Below are 20,599 nucleotides of genomic sequence, written 5' to 3' on the forward strand. Positions count from 1 at the left end.
ACAAAGTTTATTCAGAGGTTTCATGAGCTATTAAAATGATCAAAGGCCTGGAGACTAAAACATATGAAGAATGGCTGCAGGACTTGGGTTTGGCTAGTCTAAAGAAAAGAAGAAATAGGGGAGACTTGATAGCAGTATTCCATATTTCAGGGGCTGCCACAAGGAAGAGGGGGTCAGGTTGTTCACCAGAGCACCAGAAGGAAGGACGAGAAACAATGGTTGGAAACTGACCAAAGAGAGAAGCAACCTGGAATTAAGGAGAAACTTCCTAACAGTGAGGACAATGAATCAGTGGAACAGCTTGCCTCCAGAAATCGTGGGTGCTCCATTACTGGAGGTTTTTTAGAAGAGACTGGACAGTCACTTGTCTGAAATGGTTCAGGTTCTCCTGCTGGAGCAGGTGGCTGGACTAAAAGATCTCCAAGGTCCCTTCCAAGTCTATTCTATTCTATTCTATTCTATTCTATCGTTCATTACATGCACTGAGTGGCTACACTGAAGTAAGATTTGCATTGGGATGAGTTGCTAAATTCGGCAAGTTCTGGATTGAATCTAGATTCGGTTGCATTCCAAGCACCTAACCTTAAATTCACAATGCAACAATTTATTTAGGGATACAAAGTTGAAGATGTAAATAGTCAGCTCTCCTACAATCGTCCCTTTTTCTTCTCCTACTCCATTTCAATCCTAATCCTAACTTTTAGTCTTTTAACGGGAATCATGGCGACAGAATTCCTCTGAGGGGTCTTTTTGCAACCAGGAAATGAGGATAGCCAATAAAAATCTAATCATATACATGAAGCATTGAGACTGACCCTTGGGTTCAAGAATTGAACGTGACCCCAAGCAACACTCTTGACATGCAAAACAGATCTTCACTGTAGTTAGACAATGCTGCCATAAATGTACAATTTCTGAAATAAGTCATTTCTAAATCATTCAATCATTTCTAAAATAAGTCTAAGAACAAACAATTACTAGAGATATAAACTGCAGCAATCAAATCACAAACTAATCAAGTGCAGCAATCAAATCACAAATTAAAATTGGCTTCTTTACAATACAATAGTTGATAATTACATTCTTACTTTCTTTTATTTTGGCAGCCATGTATATACTTTAAATCAAGCATCTCTTACCCTCGGCCCACAGGCTGCATATGGCCCTGGACAGCTAGTATTACAGCTCCACAAGTTTATAAACTTTTAACATTATTATGTGCTTTAACTATATTATACATTTTATATGTGGCTCACAAAAATTCCGCTTCGCTCAATGTGGCCCAGGCAAGCCAAAATGCCGGATACCCATGCTTTAAATAAATATATACAAACATGCATATATACTTTGTGGAGCTGGTGGTATATGCATCTTCCAAGTAGGTAAATTTGAAATCTTCCAAATAGAGAAATGCACCAATATATATATATACATGCTCTACTTTTCCAAATAAAACCCAGTGATCAATAATTGAACACCCAAAGCAACTTGTAAAAAATTAGATAAATCTGACTGTCAAGCGTGCAGGCACACATCTCTCTCTCTCTCTCTCTCTCTCTCTCTCTCTCTCTCTCTGTGTGTGTGTGTGTGTGTGTGTAAAGTATTTCATATATAATGCCAGTTTTTAACATTACAACAAAATAGAATTGACCCAGGAAATAGTTATTAATTGGTTACCAACAATTATCCAGAATGCGAGCATTTGCCCGTTCGAAATCATTCGGTTCATCCCAAAACCAAATTAAAAAGCGGCTACCTCTATCGCAAAGGGTTAAATGCAAAAATATGCAAGTGTCAAAAAATGCCCAGCAGGGAAATAACTAGCTTTAACTTCTCCACCTCCATCCTGCGTTTATTGTTATCTCCGCGCAGAGGCTGAACGACGTCTTTGCACGCTGCACTTTGAAGGCACTCCCTTAAAAAAAAGAGGGGGGGGGGCAGGAGAGGGAGGTGAAGGCACTCCCTTAAAAAAAGAGGGGGGGGGCAGGAGAGGGAGGTGTCTCTGCTGGTGACGCTCCTCCTCGCCTGTTGCTGTCAGTTGTACAGTTAAGGCAAGGCGATGCACCTAATAAGTCAACAGGAAAGCGAACCAGCCAGCCAGAGCCCCTTGTGTGATTGCAGATAGTGGTTGTAGGCAAAGCTCAGGGCTTCCCTCTCCAAACCCCGGGCCTTTCGGCTGAGATAAGGAGCATCTCCAGACCCGTGGATTCTGCACCCCACCTGCACATCTGAAGGCCTGATCTGACACACATCAGTTTTGCTGTGGAGCACAGCCCAGGGCTACGTGCTGAAGAGCAGTTGCAGGAAAGAAAAAAAAAAAGACACCCTTCCAACATCGCGCTCGTAGTTCAGAAGCAGCCTCCCGCCGGTCCTGCTCTCCAGCGGCTCGACCGGAGGATCCTGCAGCCCGAAATGCAGCATTTCAGCAGGATCCGTACTTTTATGCTGGAGCTGGACGCAGGACGGGGTCCCGGAATCGCGTACCGGGGAGGAGAGCTGCTTTCCGGGCGAGTGGTGTTGGATGTGGCCAAAGGACTAAAAGTGAGAGCTTTGGCAGTCTGCGCGCGGGGTTTAGCGGCTACCCACTGGCTGGAGAGCAAGAGTTTTGGCATGAACACGGTCTATAGCGACTACACTGCCTACGAGACCTACCTGCGAAGACGGCAGCACCTGATCAGAGGTGAGAGGGTCTTTTCCCCCCGTCTTCCTCCGGGTGTTGACTTTCTGGCTTGCCTGGGCAAGGTAGAAATGCAGGATTATCTCTGCACCTTCATGATCTTGTCTCTTTGGTCCACTCCCACTGTTTGGGGAGGGGGACCAAGACGTGGAATGTGCTCCAAAGCACCCCTTATCTAAGCAGATGACTATTGTGCTAACTAAAACAGAACTCAATCATTAACAGCATTTTAACCATCCCCCCCACCCACCCACCCAGCCCAAAGAAACAACCCTGCCTTTTAACATAAAAATTTGTGTCAAGACTTATTACAGTATTCCCCCAAACTGGAAAGGTTTCTGTTCTCAGGGTTGTGGCAAAAAAAAAAAAATTGGGTGGAGAATCCCGTTAATGTCCAAGTTTGCACTTCCTTTTGTTTATGGTTATGCATGTTAAGCACTTTGCAAGGGAAATGTTGCTTCATAACTGGTGCATTTCAGGAAATAGTTTGTCAAATGTCAGCTAAACACAGAAACCACGTTTCCAAGGTACCGTAGGCGCTTGATAAGAGCTGGTATTTAAATGCCTGAAAGGTTATTGTGAAAGTTAGCGCAGGCAGATCTTGTCAGTTTTTCAGTGTGATTTGTTTGCGCCTTGTGTGGGCTGTTTTGATCTTCTTGCATTGACATTGTTGTTTTTTCTTAACTACTTTAGGTTTGGGCTGGAAGAGTGGAATGTAGAAATAGGAAAGAAAGGTAGGTGGGTGGAAGGAAGGAAGGAAGGAAGGAAGGAAGGAAGGAAGGAAGGAAGGAAGGAAGGAAGGAAGGAAGTGTTTTTGACCAAAGCTATACAAAAGCATGAATTCCATTGGGAGAATTAATTCCTGTTGGTGTCTTGCCTTGACACCAACAGGTGCTACACAGGAGTGGCAGCAATTCTTTGTACTTAATGAGGGCTACAAACAAGTAAAGAATTTGTAGACAGCTGGGTTCATTAAAGTGCTAGAAACACAACAGGCTTTGAAACACCTATATGCATGCTGGAAAGTGCCTTGGCACAACTGGTTTGTCATTTTGCTAATGAATACTAAAGCATATGGTAGCAGTCAAAATAGCTACAGACATCTATATTTTGTGCTTTAATGGTGGTTGAGTATCAAAGGAATCACCATTCTTAGAATTCATTTAAAATATTTGTATCTTTGGGTGACACCCATTGACTGAAGCAACTGGTGAAAACATAAAACAGCTCTGTGGGATTATTCACCCATAAGAGCTAAGGGAAGTGGAAAGGGAAAAAAATTAAGAGAAATGCAAAGGAAGGGGGAAGTGAAAAGACTTTATCTTGTTTGAAAATGTAGCAGATCTTTAACCTTTCCAGTGTTGTATCTGTTAAATCCTGATGAGAAAGGATTCTGTATTTCTGTCCTCATTTCTATGAGAAATTCAAAAAAAACCCACGCAATGATGAAAAAGATGACATGGGTAGTTCCAGAATCTTTTGAGGCAAACAATTCTGTCCTTTTTATACTGTTCCAGGCTCTAGGCCAGGGGTCTTCAAACTTGGCCCTTTTATGACTTGTGGGCTTCAATTCCCAGAATTCCGCAGCCAAGCATGCTGGCTGAGGAATTCTGGGAGTTGAAGTTCACAAGTCATAAAAGGGCCAAGTTTGAAGACTCCTGCTCTAGGCCAATGCTTGGCTGGTTGGGGAATTCTGGGAGTTGAAGTCCATACATTTTCAAGAGGCCAAGGTTGGGAAACACTGTTCTAGACAGTGACACTATAAGCAGCAGAAAATGGTAACTGTACCTCTATATTCAGAGGAAGTATGCACATGGCACTTGTTAGGATAACCATAGAGGAGACTTTTTTTCAAAGGCTTCTAATAAGCCTCTGGCAGGTTGAAACACTTGAAATTAAATGAATTCTCCTTTGCTGGATTTCTCTGTAGCATTCTTTGCTTTGGTAAATAAATGGAACTTCCATGTTCAGAAAAGATCTGAGATGAAATACATTCATTTGAATAATAACAGCCAAAAATGGCAATTGCCTTCAGTTTCTCTTTGAAGACTTCCTGAAGACATCTTGCTGGTCTAGATGGACTTGATCTGACTCGGCATAGCTCGTTTTCTTCTTAGGGTGCTTAAGAACAAAAGGACCATAGCTCTCTTAATAAGCAAGGGAATTTACACAAGGATTGATCGCTCCAGGTTTTGTACACAAAGCATAACAGATAAAATGCAAGATGAATGCAAGTTTTGTTTTGGTGGAGAAACGTCACAGGTTATCTGTTTATGATCAGTATACAACCTGGTTTGCAAAACAATGAACAATCATTGACATAAATCCTCAATCATTGTAAACTACAAGGTATATATTTATGTTTATACTTATTATTCATAAATTTGTACCACAAAGTACAGCATGATTGAGTCTTAAAACAGCAATAAGGAGATTACAAAACAAATTTAAATCACATTCTGCAAGAAAGGTGGAAAAAAAGAAAATTCTTCACTTTAACATTTAAATGCTATTAACATAAGAACCTAATGTAAAGATCTGCTCCAAAATCATGATCCATCATAGAAAAGTTTCTGTCTGTAGTTTTTGCCCTCCATAGCAGATGCAAAATTGGGGACAATTAGAGAAGGAGCCTAATAGTAGTAGAGTAGAAGAACAAATACTCCTGAAATTACTGCATTCAAAAATCCCACAATTTGGAAGAGAATTTTAGGAATGTTTAGAAAGAGCATGAAGCCAGAGAGAGAACAGCTTCTAATTCAGCACTTCTCCATAGTGTTTGCAGAATCTCCTGATGCATTTCTTATTTTCTTTAGTTATCATTTTCAGAAATCTTCCTGGGACCCAGGATACCAAGCCTGGAGCTGTTTGCACAAGGATGTGTAAACATAAAAAGCTTTTTCTGAGATTTGACTAGGAGCAATTAACTAGCTTGGTAAACAACACCCTTCCTTAGGCAATTCAGATTCTTACCTCAGTTTATGAGTCAGCAAGGCAGGAGCATCCAGGAGCTCATAACCTTCCTTTCTATTAAAACAGCTGATTGATCTGCCTTCTTTATATATTGGCAATGCAACTCATGTAGAAACATGCCTAATTTAGTTTTGCTGCCTAAAATCCTTTCGCTGGAGGTCAGGTTCGGAGAACTAGGCCTACATATTTGCAGGCAAATCAATGGCTCAGTCACTATGGCTTCTTGTGTTTTACTAATTCAGCTAAGTGGTCCATCTAATCCATTTCAGGACCAGGCAATCTTTTTAGGCCCATTTAGAATATTAAAAACATTCCTAAAATGGCTGCTGGGAGAGTAGCTTATTCACAAAATGGCTGCCAAACAGTCATAAAGTCTTCATTTACCACAAAGCTAACTAATCCTAATATTCTCTGTTTTGTAAACGCTAATATTGTATGGAATCCAAGGCTATTTCTGAAAAGAAACACGATGGTAAAGATTAATGATTTGCCTGGCAGAATATTAACCTATTAGTTTTAATTTATAAAATCGTTGTAAAATTTCAGGTGGGCAGAGAGCTGTGTGGGTAGAACATAGAATCATAAGGCGGGAAGGGACCTTTGAGATCTTCTGTCCCACCTCTGCTTGAGGCAGGAGACCTTATACCATCCCAGTCAAATGGTTGTCCAGTCTATTTTTGAAAACCTCCAGTGATGGAGCACCAGCAATTCATCACTGGAGGTGTCAACAGATTTTGAATTCTAATTAGGAGATGCTGGTCTACTAGTATTTCCAGAACAAGAATTATTGCAGTTTCAAGATATCCCTTAATGATCTCTGGTTTGCATCATCATCATTATCATCCTCATCATCTCCGGAGGAGTTTTGAAGGGGCTGAAAGATCACCTTTTTTTATTTTTCACTCTTTTACTTGGTCTTAACAAAAGGCTTGCATATTCTTTTTAGCAATTACAATATTTTTGTAATAACAAAACCCTTTTGTGGTTTAACAAAAAGCAAACAAATTTTAAAAATTCAACTGGAATCCCACATGATTCATTACGTGTCAGGAGCTGATTTACAGCCAACCGTTATTTCCAAAGAATTGGCTCATTCCCATTAAGTGAGGTCCAACAGGACTGAATTTCTATCCCAACATAAGCTGGCTGGAAATTTAGCTTTAATCCAATATAGTTAGAGGATGTACCGTACTACATTTCTACATTTATAATATAAATTAGAGGATACTTCTTTCAAATATTAAACTCTAGAATGGTAGCCAACCTGGTTTTCTTCAGCCAATAATGGGGAGTTAAAGCATCTTTGTAATTTTAATCTGGAAAAAAATTCTAATTAAACAGTTTTTGATTGGCTGTTAACCTTTAAGGTACCATAAGGAAGTATGTGTATATACTTAAGAGTGGGAGTGAAGAAAGGTATTATATCATATACCAACATTTGTGTTCAACTTGGATGCATTTTGAGAATCTGATTTATAGGAGCGTCCTCAGTTAGATCACTTGCATTTGTGAGATTCCATTTATTATACATGAAATGATTGGCTGGATGTTCTTCCAATATTGCATCTTTATTGAAGAAAAGTAGAGTGTATGAAAGCCCATGAGCATAACAGACTATAGCACCATTAATCTATTCCCAGAACTGTGTTGTTTACTTTTGGCTATTTATTTCTGGGCCATTAAATATCATACAACAAAAAAATTACCGTACCGCATGCAAAAATGCACTTGTTATTCCCCCTGGTCCCCATACGATGGCAGTGTATGCCAAAAGTTGAAAGAAGTTTCTTTCCCTCTGGCATAGCCATGTCTTATGAGCAAATATGGGTGTTTTTATGCTCATCAAGTGATCGCTTTGCCAGAACGCTTGTAATTTTTCCTGGTATTCAGGAACCTCGGTGTCCTTAGGTTGTTTACTTCTGAATACCAGATGTCCAAGATGACAAGATTGTTGCCTTCCCCTTTATTATTAAAGTTCTACAAAAGATAAGCTATGAAAAACAGACAAAAATTATTAAGAAGGAAAAAGTAGGGGAAGGAAAGAAACAAAGAAAAATGAAAAGATATAAAACAAGAGTAACTTCTAAGTTTCTTTGATACAAAATATAACACATATTAACTTTTTGATCTAAAATTCAACAATACCCAGTATATCTATAGTCATAAACATTTCTCATTGTCAAATCTCAAAATTAATGCTGTATTATTTTTGGTTTCTATCAAAAAGTCTAAAATGGTTTCCATCTAGAAATGAAGGTGTTTCCTTTAATCAAAGTAGTCAATTTTGCCATCTGTTTCTTTAACTTCACCATCTATTCTTCCATTGTGGGAATCTTTCTATCTCTAGAAAAGTCTCGTTGCAGTTTTCATATATAGAAACAAAGTCCAATATTTTTTCTTCAACTACTTCTCCCTCAAATCTAAAAGTGCTGGTTTCAATTTTATATTTTTTATAAGAATTTTCTGAATTAAAGCACATTATTTGACCCCAATAACTCTTAGCCTTCTTATATGTCCACTCAAGGGGATAAAAAATGCCCTTAGAATGTTACCTTCCCTTTTTCCTCCACTGGCCATTTTTGAGTCCTTAGACATAGGAGATAAGCAGGAGGCAATCTCTAGTATTCTTGCCTCCTCTCTCTATATTACAATTCTCCACACTGCTTTTAAGTTGCAGGTTTCTCCTTAGCCCAGATGAGCCAGCCAAAGTTTTGAAGAAAGAGATTGTACCATTTTGCATTTGATCTTTTATCAGGCAGGATTATATAAGAACAACAGTGCCAAATTTCCAAAAGGTAATGATGATTTTTATCTATAGCTGTGTGGGTGAAAAGACACCCTCTTGTCCCAGATTCAGAGCTAGGTTTGATATTGTATCTTGCAAGAGAACAAAATTTCCTTCTTTCGATCAGGCAGCCTTTCTAGTTTTTCAAGTCCTTTGATTTCCCAAACTAGTGCTGAAAAACTCCGGGCTGTACCTGGGAGCTTGGAAGGAAGGCTACAAAATTCAGTGATGGAGAAAGGTGTATTCAACCTTTTCTACATGGATCGGAGTTCATTCTTCCCAGGTCAGCTAAGGCCCTTAACAGAGAATGACAGAAGTGACACTTGCCAAGAACTAGACCCCCCAAATCCAGTTACGGAATGGCAAAGCAGATATAGGAGAGGGGAATTTCCAAAGTAATTCTTTTGGCAAGAAAATGACCTATCCGTAAAGGTATGTGTATTTGTTCAGCCTCAGGGCAAGATAGGGCAATACAGTTGCACTTTCAGTTGACTGAAATAGAAATTCTAGTCAGATCTGGTCCGGAGAACGTCCACCCTAATTATAGAAAGGATCGGGAAAAACAGGACACGTGCATTTAGGGGAAATACCAGCGAAAAAAACAACCCGAAATCCAGGAGCACAAGTGGCATTTAAGTGAGCGCCACCTTCCTTCCAGATTCTAGGATCGAAGCCCTGTGCAAGGCGGGAGAAGGCAGAAAGTCATAACAATAAACAAACTACAGTGTTGTTTTCCGACATAGAGCTATTTCAATTCTCCTTGGGTTTCCGAAATCGCAAAAAAAAAAAAAAAAATATATGGCCGGTTTACCAAGCTAACTTTGCCCAGTGGAGGAAAGTTTATCTCTCTCTCTCTCTCTGGCAATTTCTCCCCCACGCCACCCCGGTCCCCATTTGCAAACTCTAGAAGAGCCAGAGAGGGGTCAAAGAGGCAGCCGAGCAGCCCTGCCAGCCGACTTTCAATACCGGAGCGCATGCTTGTTGACTTGTTTTGAAAAGCCTTCTCTCGCCCCGCCTTCTAAGGCCAACCTTCCCCCTCGGATTGGTCGCGTGGCTGCCGGAGGCGTGGCTGTGGGCCGCAGAGGGGCGCTCGGGAGGCGCTGAAGCATTTAAAGGGGCCGTGCGTCGAGGAGAGCCAAAGCGCGACTTGCGCCCCACTTGATCGGACGGTGAGCTTCCCTTCCGACCGAGCTTTTTTTTTGTTGCTTGTTTTTTTTTCCTTCCTCCTCCTCCTCCTCCTCCCAGCCATGCTCTTCGATCGCCTGAAGCGCTTCACCATCGTGCTGGACTGCCCGGAGTTGGCCTCGCCGCCGGTCTTCAGCTCGGGCGAGAGCGTGGCCGGTCGCGTCGTGCTGGAGCTGTCCGGCGAGGCGCGCTTGGGCTCCCTCCACCTCCACGCCGAGGGCTGCGCCAAGGTCCACTGGACCGAGTCCCGCAGCGCCGGCTCCAGCACAGCCTACACGCAGAGCTACGGCGACCAGGTGGACTTCCTCAACCACCGGGAGACCCTCCTCGCCCCGCCAGGTAGAGACGGAGCGCAATCCGCCCGAGCGGCTCCGGCCAGCGGGCGTCCCGGACTCGGGGCTGCTCTGAGCTGGGGCGGAACGGCCGTCGCGCCCCTCTGCGGGCTCCGGTCCCGATCCCAGCCTCTCCGGGCTCCTTCATCTCTCTCAGGGAAGCGCCGGAGCTGCGCGTCACGCCTCCCAGCTTCGAGCTTCTTGCTTCTTGCGAGAAAGAAGGAAGCAGGCAGGGCGCCGCGCTGGACTTTGCTGGCCTGGCGGCGGCTGCTTCTTCTTTTGGAGCAGACTGGCTTAGTCTGATGGGGAAGGCGGCTTTGCCCGAGGGAGCTGGATCTTTCTTGGGCTGGTTTCTCAGCTCTTTATGCAGCTGCCCTTTGCAGAATTCGTCCGGCGGGGCCGGTTGCCCGAGCTCCGTGCCAAAAAGGGAGTGGATGCAACTGGCACATTTGGATCGGCCACTTCCCTTCTCGGAAACTGTGCATTATATAACGTGGAGACGACGTGCGCTGCCCTCTAAGTGGCGACTTCTTTTGAAATCTGTAGTATTATTGGGCAAAATTAAAGAGTTTCCAAACTGGCTCTTGTAAGCCAATAGCAATTGGGTGTAGCTTCCACCTGTTCCGTTGACAGGTATATGGAGATATTTTCCTTGGGTGTATGATGCTTTTGTCAAAAGCAGAAGGATAACTTTATTGTGAAAAATGTACAAACAGCCCTGTTCTGTAATCTTGCAGCTTTGTTTATGTTTTTGAAAAAAAAAACTTTGTGGCTAATGTACCTGAACAATTCTTGGTTGTATATCTCCAGTTTGCTATATCTTGGGTGTGCATGTGTTTCATTTCACCTAAGTTCTGTTGGTTTGCTATTTGCACAAAAGCTTGGCAGAACTTTATGCAAAAAAAAATTGAAAGGGGCTTTTGTTCTTTTTTCTGTTTCCCTAATAGACAATGGAGATGTCACAGTCCTTCAGGCAGGAAGGCATGAATTTCCCTTCACTTTCCAGCTCCCAGGGTAAGTCCTTGTCTTTTCCAGATACATTGTGAGTTCATAATAGTGGCTATTTTAGGCTTTTTCTAGCTGGAGCAGTTGGCACCGGCCTTGTTCTTAGTCGTAATATCTCTTTTTCCCAAAACAGGACCTTGGCCACCTCCTTTGAAGGCAAGCATGGCAGTGTCCGCTACTGGGTGAAGGCCAAATTACACCGGCCTTGGTCTTCCATCAAACGAGCCAAGAAGGAGTTCACAGTCATTGAACCCATTGATATCAACACACCAGTCTTACTGGTAAGCTGAGATAGGATGTCAAAGGAAAGATAGTCATTCCAGATTATTCCCAGAAAGCTAACCTGGATCATATTAGTAATGTACAATTGATAAAAGATTATTTATTTGTAGGAGGTAGTTGGATTCCAGATAATCCCATATAGTTTTGTCATGCATATAGCAGTGGTTTGCAGCTGCAGCTGTTAAAGTTTTCCTGTCTTGGTACAGCTATGGAATTCTTTAGAGATACCTAATCGGGCCTTATGGACTGGTCAAGATCAAACTTAGCCTCTCCTTAAGAACTACAGCTGCTTAATGGCCTTGTACAGTTTATTGCTACCTGTTCTATTCTTGTGTCCAAAGTATTAGGTTATAATTGTGTATAACATATTATTTACATCGGAAAGTGTAGTATTTAATTCAGTAGCATTAAGTTCATGCTATTTAATTTAGGTCTCTCGTTTATCAAAACCATCCCCATTGTATTTGCCTCTTACAATTCTCTGCAATATCCTGGTGAGATGGGGGGGACGAACAGTGACAATATGAATGAACTGAAGCCTTTTAAGATTTCTGTCATATGATGGCAAAGTTATTGCCCTGCTTTTATTGAATATCATAAACCCACCTTCCCTACCCCAGAGCTGTCCAGAATTTGCAGCCTTAAGACATTTGTCAAATATTAGAGTTACAATCAGATCTCTGAGCTGCTTATTTCATCACCATGGTTTGTATCTCCTAATACCGTGGTTGGTAACTACTAGGTAACCCAATCATAAGCTTGTCTAATTCATACTTAAGGACAAGCAAACTCTAATCATTTGTCACACAAGGGTTCATTTATTTTTATACCTCTGGGGATCTAGAAACAATAAATTATCCAGCACCCGAAGGGGGGAAAAACCCTTCTTCCTCTGAGTGTTTTGTTATAAGGAATTTATTATTGTCTATCAACCTTTCTCCAAGTTTATCCTCTTTCTCATTGAAACATTTTTTTGATATGGGAAAAGAAAAGCAACTCCAGATTCTTCTTTTCCTGTTGGTAATGTGTTTCTTTCCTTTTCACTTTTTCCAACAGACTCCTCAGGCTGGTGTCAAAGAAAAGCTGGCACGAGCGTGGTACTGTAACCGTGGCCAGGTTTCGGTCTCAGCCAAAATTGATCGGAAAGGCTACACACCAGGTGATCTTTTAGGCAATTGTTTAGGAGGAGGGCTCCAATGTGGCATAGCTCCTCTTTTCATCTTTACCCCAGATGTGCCCAGCATGTAGAATCTTGCTGAATGGCCCATTTTTATATAGCTGCAGTCGCCCAAATGCCAAAGCTGGCATGGGGATCTGAAAGTGACATGCAACTGTGGGGGTGCTTAGCAGCTTGGCGGTATTCCCTCACCTTTTTAACTGATCCTGTTTTTAACTTTTTTTTTTCATCTATGTCTCTTTTATATGGCTATATGGCTTAGTATTTATTTGTATCCTGTCTTTATTATTTTTACAAATAACCCAAGGGAGCAAACATATCCAATACACTTTCCTCCTGTTTTCCCCACGACAACCCTGTGAGGTGGGTTTGTGCTGAGACAGACTGACTGGTCCCAATGTCACCCAGCTGGCTATCACGGCTAAGGGGTGGGACTTAAATTCACGATCCCCCAGTTTCTAGCCTGGTGCCTTAACCACTAGAGCAAATTGGGTGGGTCTCTTTTCTTTCTTTTCCTTTTGTTTTCATTTGTAAACCACCCAAAATCACTTAGGTGAGATGGGCAGTGTATAAATTTGATAAATATATAAACCACGAACATAGCATTGACTAAAATGTTCTCGAAGTTCCTTCGTGAAGAATTAGGCCATCAAAATTCTTGGGGAGAGGGGGAGGGAGAAGTTGCCATCCAACTTATGCATGCCCTTGCAAACATTTCAGAGACCAGCAAAAGAAAAAGTCTAAAAGACCTGCCTCTCTTCCATTTTCTCTCAGGTGAGGTCATCCCCATCTTTGCTGAAATTGACAACTGCACCAACCGTTCTGTGGTACCAAAGGCTGCCATCATTCAGACACAAACGTTCATTGCCCGAGGCACTAAAAAACAGAAGAAATGTGTGGTGGCAAGCATTGCGGGAGACTCCATTGTAGCAGGGACGAGAGAGGTGTGGCATGGCCGTGCGCTAAAGATCCCACCGGTTGGGCCCTCCATCCTGCAGTGTCGCATCATCCATGTTGAATATGCACTGAAGGTGAGCTGAAGAGGGGCATTCACATAGACATGAGAGAGTTGGAGAGTTGGTACTGTCTGGTGGATTAACCCTCTGCACTCCAGATAACCTCATTTTTATTTGTTATCATATAAATGAACTATTTCAAAACACCTATTTTAATCTGGTACTTAAACAGCAGTCAAAGTTGATAATTCACAAGCTGGACAGAATCAGTGAAATTAACCAAAATAGAATGGTTGAAATCGTTCTTTTTAACTAAACATGTTTTGAAACCAGGTGACCATAAGATCTAATCCTGCCTTAGGCACAAAGCCAGCTGGGTGATTTGGGGCAAGCCTTTGTTTCTCAGCCCAGGAAGAGGGTGAAGGCAAACCATTTCCAAAAAAATGTGGCCAAAAAAAACTGCATGGACTTGTCCATGTAATCGCCAGAAGTCAAACTGATTTAAAGGCACATATTTAAATATGAGGTTTCTCCTATATTCTAAACCAAGGGAATCCAACCTTGGGCACTTTTCAAGACTTGTGGACTTTAACCCACAGAATTCCGCAGCTAGTCATGCTGCAAGCGTGGCCGGATGGGGAATTTGGGGACCTGAAGTCCACAAATCTTAAAGTGCCCAGGGTTGACACCCTGGTCTAGACTTTTTTTTGGGTGATAAACAGAGCTTCCCTGGGGAGAATATTCCAATTTTTGCCAGCTCCATTATCAGATGCCTTCTACTGTATGCAAGCATGCTTATGTGTGCATTGTCCCACTTTGGAAAAATAGAGACATCTTCATTCAATCTCATAGGATTTGATTTCTAACACACACACACACACACACAATCTTTCTCACTGCCCTTTTCCCCTGTTGAAATTTGTGTAAATCCTATATAAGGTATGATGCCCAGAACTAGAAACAAGTTGAATGTCTTAAGTTATGCAAAGCTTACAGATGAAGTGCAAGCTTAGCTTTTGAGATGCAGAATAAAGAGGTCTTCAGATACCTGGACTTGCTTTATTTAGGGCAACCTGGAAATGCTGGATGAAATAGAGAATATTTTTCTTTCTTTTCCCTAATAGCTAATGGTGGGCTTTTTTTATATTGGCAGGTCTGTGTTGACATCCCGGGAACTTCTAAGCTGCTCCTGGAGTTGCCACTAGTGATAGGCACAATCCCCTTACACCCATTTGGCAGCCGCACTTCGAGCATCAGCAGCCAGTACAGCCTCAATATGGACTGGCTACAGTTGGGGATCTCTGAACGGCCTGAAGGTAAGCAGCTTAAGGTTGAAGCGAAAAGTGAAACAAATTGGGAAATCTAGGGATTGAAAGACTATGGAGATTCTCAATCATCCAGGTTATGGTTGTTCCAAAGGTGCTTTTTCCAAAAGACAACTGGACTTTCTTGTTTTTTTTCTTTGAAAATGTTTTACTTCTCATCCAAGAAGCGTCTTCAGTTCTAACTCAGTTCTAATTCAGTTAGAACTGAAGAAGCTTCTTGCACGGGAAGCGAAATGTTTTCAAAGGGGAAAAAAAAAACTAAAGCCCAGTTTTGTTTTGGAAAAAGCACTTTTGGGACCTAGTGATTGAAACTAGGCAAAGAAAATGGTCCTCTTGCTGGTGGTCCTGAATTTGCACCGTCTCTATTGAGAAGGCCTGCCTCAAGTACAATTCCCAAAATTGTGCTTTTGTAAGAAACAGACCTTCTTTGGGATGGTGTTACTGGACTGTATTTTGCTTGTTCTAAAAAAATTCTTTGTAATGGCTTATGGGGGGGGGGAGTTAAGGCAGGTGGATGAATTCCTGAGGTGTGTGGTTACAGCGTGCTTTTATGACCTGAGGCTTTCTCAGTGTAGCAAGTTGCAACCTTCTGTTATAATTCTAAGACCTGACCAGATACCATCTTTTTTAGGATGGTTAAAAGCAATAAAATTCACTCAAGTCGGAGTTAAGGTTCTTAGTTTGGGTTCACGGACTCTGCTAAGCTGTAACAAACTTTGTCCTTCCATAGTATTTGGGATAATTCATGAAAAACCAATGAGGTCCTGCTGGTAGCATCCTCTAGATTTAAGCCTAGAAATCACGTTAAGAAGCACTCAAGTTAATCTACTGTGTTTCTCCTTAGCTCCTCCAGAGTACTCTTCTGTAGTGTCTGGTGAAGAAGCCATTGAGAACTTGTCCCCTCCTTCTCAGGATGAGACTCCTGCCTTACTTGAAGGACCTTTCTTTGCCTACATCCAAGAATTTCGTTTCCGACCGCCTCCTCTCTACTCAGAGGTGAGCACGGGAGAGTGGGGCACAACGTGTTTTGCTGAGAAAGGGTTTTTTTTGGGGGGGGCTGCCCTGGGGGAACTATTTGTAACTTTTCTCTTTTCTTGCTCTCCTTGAAATCTAGGTGGACCCCAACCCTCCATCTGACCACAGCATCCGTCCACGTTGCATGACTTGCTGAAGGAAGCACTGCCTGACTTGAGATCAACGGAAATCCTTTATAAGAGAGATTACCACAGTGGAAGCTCCATGGTGGGGTGAAGAACAGGCTTTTTGCCCCAGGAGAAATGTGGGTGCCCATTCTTAGTCGGTGCTCTACACAGAATGCCTTCATTGGACTCTCTCCGCAACAGAGCGAGCTTGTCCGAGCTAGATCGGCATTGGTGATGAAGAAAGAGAAGAGAGCTCTTCCTCAGTGCATAAGTGGTGACTGTTCAGGATCAGCACAAAAACATTTGAACTCTAGACCGATCTCTGTGCTTTCCTCGGGTGCATTTCACTATGTCCTCCCTACACCTACAGAGGGTTTTTTTTTTTACTCTGTGTAGACTGAAGCTGCAGAAAGAACCCATCCGCCCTGAGAATCTGATGAGAAGACATTTCTGCTCCATTGCCTAGAATTCCATAAATGTCTTTGAGACGGAAGTTGGCTAAAAGAATTCCTGCCTTATGACACTGTGTCACTATTAAGACTTCTGGTATATTTTTTGGGGGGGGATTACCCAGTTGGGGTTCACTTTTAAGTTTTACCCAACAAGCAGGTGCTTAGGGGAATGGTGACGGGTTGAGTGGATAAGAGTCTCCAGTCTAAAAATTGTTGATGAGGACAGAAGGGGGTGCACATGTTTTTCTCCCTTACATCATCAGGGAGTGATTTGTTTTCGATTAATGCAACAGAATTGTAATTGTACTATCTGGGTATAGGATTGACGTGGTTGTTAACAGATGATTGATTTGCAATTTCAGTTATAGTGGGTCTAAATTCTCAAAACTTGAGATACAGAATTTAGAAAAAAAAATCTTTGGAATGTTGGCTGTATGAATGCTACAGAAACGCAAAATAGAAATGGATTGTATGAAAAGTTATTGGGAGGGCGCTTTCCCCCATTTCAAAATGGGTCTTAATTAGACTCCCAAGCAGGAGTGGGGGGAGAAAATCACCCCTCCCTCAAATGCATTCCGGATGCTTCTAAGCAGGTAAACATCCTGCTTCTGCCCCATGTAGGGCTGGTGGCCTTGTTTTTGTACCTCTTTTCTGTTATTGCATACTCTGCTTTGATACTGACCATAAACCTATTTCAAGGTTTGCATTTTATAAATGTGGCTGCCTTTTAACTGTTTGAAAACAATGTGTGTTTCTCAGAATTCCTAGTTTTGTACAAAGTTTGCAATTAAATTAATCAAACTTTTTAATTGTTGGAATTTCCCTTCCTTTTTTCATTCAGTCTCAGTCCACTTAGCTTTTACCCATGCTAAAATAGAATGCCAGAGTTTATATGACATGCTTTAGATAGCTAACCAAATCTAATAAATGGCATTGCGGTGTCTAATTCAAGGGGCCAGGAATCTGTAGCTCATGCACTCTCCCAAACACTGCTGAGATCACAGAGCCAAAATGCTACCATAAATGGACAATGTTGTGACATATTGATGCTCTTTCTCCAGAAATAAGGGTGGGGATGGGAACACAGAACGACTTTCTCACCTAATTGCAGGCGTGAGAATTGGGCTGCCTGAAGTCCCATAGGTTTCAGCTGGGTCTCAGCTGTGACCAAGCACTTGCTATTTAGGGAAGGGTTATGCAGACACCAATTACAGTTTGACATCTTGAGCTTTCCAAGCATTAAGGCCTCGGTGTCCCTGTCTAGTTACTCCCACCTCCACTCTGCCTTACATTTGAGGTACGGAATATCTTCTATTCAGCATATCACTTGGTCAGACGTCCAGGCATCTGGAGCATGCCTGCTTCCAAATGAGAACATATATAAAAAGAACAGTGGCCATAGGACAGGAAGTCTTGCCTTCATAATTGCTTATATTGTCCTGCCAATTTGCAACTTTAATCTTCTGCTGCACCTGTTCACCTTTCGTGCGCTGCTACTGAAAGTCTGTTTAGAAAAAGGGACATTCCATGTTGGCATCAGACACCTCCATTCATGGCTGTCAAAGTCCTCCCCCCACCCAAACTCACGGGGTTCAAACTACAGGGTTATCTAACAAAATGAAATTCAATGGTGAAAAAAGTAAGGGTCTACATTTAGGCAACAAAAAAACAAATGTACAGGTATAGTACAGGGGGTACCTTGCTCAATAGTAGTAACTGTGAGAGGGACCTCGGAGTCCTAGTGGACAATCACCTAAATATGAGCCAGCAGTGTGCTGCAGCTGCCAAAAAGGCCAACACAGTGCTGGGCTGCATTAACAGGGATAGAATCAAGATCACGTGAAGTATTAATACCACTTTACAATGCCTTGGTAAGGCCACACTTGGAATACTGCATCCAGTTTTGGTCACCACGATGTAAAAAAGATGTTGAGACTCTAGAAAGAGTACAGAGAAGAGCAACAAAGATGATCAGGGGACTGGAGGCCAAAGCATATAAGGAAAGGCTGCTGGAATTGGGTATGTCTATTTAATGAAGAGAAGGACGAGGGGGGACATGATAGCAGTCTTCCAATATCTCAGGGGTTGCCACAAAGAAGAGGGAGTCAAGCTATTCTCCAAGGCGCCTGAAGGCAGGACAAGAAGCAACGGATGGAAACTAACCAAAGAGAGAAGCAACCTAGAACTAAGGAGAAACTTCCTGACAGTTAGAACAATTAACCAGTGGAACAACCTGCCTCCAGAAGTGATGAATGCTCCAACACTGGAAGTTTTTAAGAAGAGACTGGACAGCCATTTGTCTGAAATGGCATAGGGTTTCCTGCCTGAGCAGGGGGTTGGACTAGATGACCTCCAAGGTCCCTTCCAACTTTATTATTATAATTATAATTATAATTATAATTATAATTATTATTATTATTACTATTATTATTATTATTATTATTATAGTTTGGGGAATATGCATTCTCCCTTTTCACCTTAAGCTTTACAATTACAGCCTTTGAAAGTCTTGAAATCTCCCTCACAAAAAAATGAATCATGCCCCTTCCTTTTTATTAAGCTGTGCAAAGCCTAATGTGGCCCTTAACAGAATAAGAGTTGGAAGGGACCATACAGGTCTTCTCGTCCAACCCTCTACTCAGGCAGGAAATCCTGTACCATTTCAGACAAATGGTTGTCCAATCTCTTCCTAAAAGCCTCCAGTGATGGAGCACCCACAACTTCTGAAGACAAGCTATTCCACTGGTTAATTGTTCTCACTGTTAGGAAATTTCTCCTTAGTTCTAGGTTGCTTCTTGCCTTCATCAGTTTCTATCCATTGTTTCTTGTCCTGCCTTCTGGTGCTTTGGAAAGCCAGCAGCTGTTATCGCCCCCATCAAATTCACAAGCTGTCAGTTGGAATGGCCCAAGTATGTTGAACATGCACTTCTGTGTGTTTCTGGATTGCTGTTTCAAGGATTAGAAAATAGCAAGCATGGATTCTAATAATGTTGGAGGGAATGCTTCTACTTGAAAAACAGAATATAAGTCTGAGGTGGCCTGCTTTGCAGTTATAGGTGGAAAAGTACTAATGAAATTGTATCTTCAAGTCTGAAAGCAAAGATACCGTTTGGGGATGTGTAATCCAGCTTTGGCCCACTAGGCAGATTACTTCTTTGGCTATGTTCCCTATTTTGTTTGCTATTTTTGTGATCACAAGGCAAGGTAGGACCTAGCCAAGGAACATATCTGGGATTTCATAGAAGTGGTAGATTACCAGGCAGGAACACAGGTGGAGAGGAAAGGCAATATTTACTCAATATTTCCTTTATTGATAGGAATGTAGGTAAGACAAAATTCCAGTCAGAGTCTAAAATTCCATGTCCTGAAATATGTACAACCCTCCAACTAAGCAAATATTTGAGATATCCAGGGCAGGTGGAAAGGAATCCTTCGTCTTACAATATGTAACTGATGTTGGGATTTAATTTAAGCCACATGGAGCATCAGTTTGAAATAAATTAAAATTTGTTGTTACCACCTACCTGAATGACTTTAAAAGACAACGGGCAAGTTTCATAAATAACATGAATTCAGCAATTACTAATCTTGATGACTGCGTAATAATATCAGAGGCAATCCAAAATGGGAAATAATTGCCTCTCAGGATTTTATAAGCACACCAAATCTTGTTTTGCTAACTCATCACTGTAGGGATGATTATATCTGTCTGATGTCCTCCCATCCTTGATTAGTTCATATTTTATTTTGTTCTCTGAATATGAATGAGACTTTCTTCTCTACTGGGCAGTCCTGCTGGTGATCTTTATGCAACCCAGGTTGTCTTTTTTGTGTCTGATTCACACAGAGCCCCTGAAATTCACTGATGTTTCATTACTAAATGTGTTCAGCTTGTAATAGAATATCAGAGTTAGAAGGGACCTTGGAGGTCTTCTAGTCCAAACCCCTGCTCAAGCAGGAGACCCTATACCAGTGATGGCGAACCTTTTAGCGATCGAGTGCCCAAACTGCAACCCAAAACCTACTTATGTATCGTCGGGTGCGGGGTGGGCATGGCCCATTGGGTGGGCATGGCCGCGGTCGTAACAACAGACTGGGTGGGACTAAAAAGTTCAATCAATCAATTCCAACTTTGCGAGATCTTTTTTTTTCCCGCGAGAAGTTGAAATTGATCAATTGATTGAACCTTTTTTTTTTTGCACACGGCAGCGGAGGCCTAAAGCAAAAAGGTTTTATAAAACCCAGCTGAAGGCCTAGGACTGGGGCGACGGCGCGCGTGCCCACAGAGAAGGCTCTGCGTGCCACCTG

At 42.1% G+C, this 20,599-nt stretch overlaps 1 protein-coding gene across 1 annotated transcript; it reads left to right on the plus strand.

The window, feature by feature from the left end:
* Positions 1–2,335: 2,335 nt before the first annotated feature.
* On the plus strand, positions 2,336–17,085 carry ARRDC2 (arrestin domain containing 2). Its single transcript, XM_015809980.1, has 8 exons — positions 2,336–2,680; positions 10,900–10,966; positions 11,091–11,238; positions 12,296–12,398; positions 13,191–13,447; positions 14,526–14,688; positions 15,542–15,693; positions 15,812–17,085. Exons 1-8 carry the CDS (start codon positions 2,413–2,415, stop codon positions 15,866–15,868), a joined length of 1,215 nt encoding a protein of 404 aa, XP_015665466.1. The 5' UTR covers positions 2,336–2,412; the 3' UTR covers positions 15,869–17,085.
* Positions 17,086–20,599: the final 3,514 nt, after the last annotated feature.

This window comes from Protobothrops mucrosquamatus, unplaced genomic scaffold (genome assembly GCF_001527695.2).
Source record: "Protobothrops mucrosquamatus isolate PMUCROS unplaced genomic scaffold, P.Mucros_1.0 scaffold6, whole genome shotgun sequence".
Classification (NCBI taxonomy): Eukaryota; Metazoa; Chordata; class Lepidosauria; order Squamata; family Viperidae; genus Protobothrops; species Protobothrops mucrosquamatus.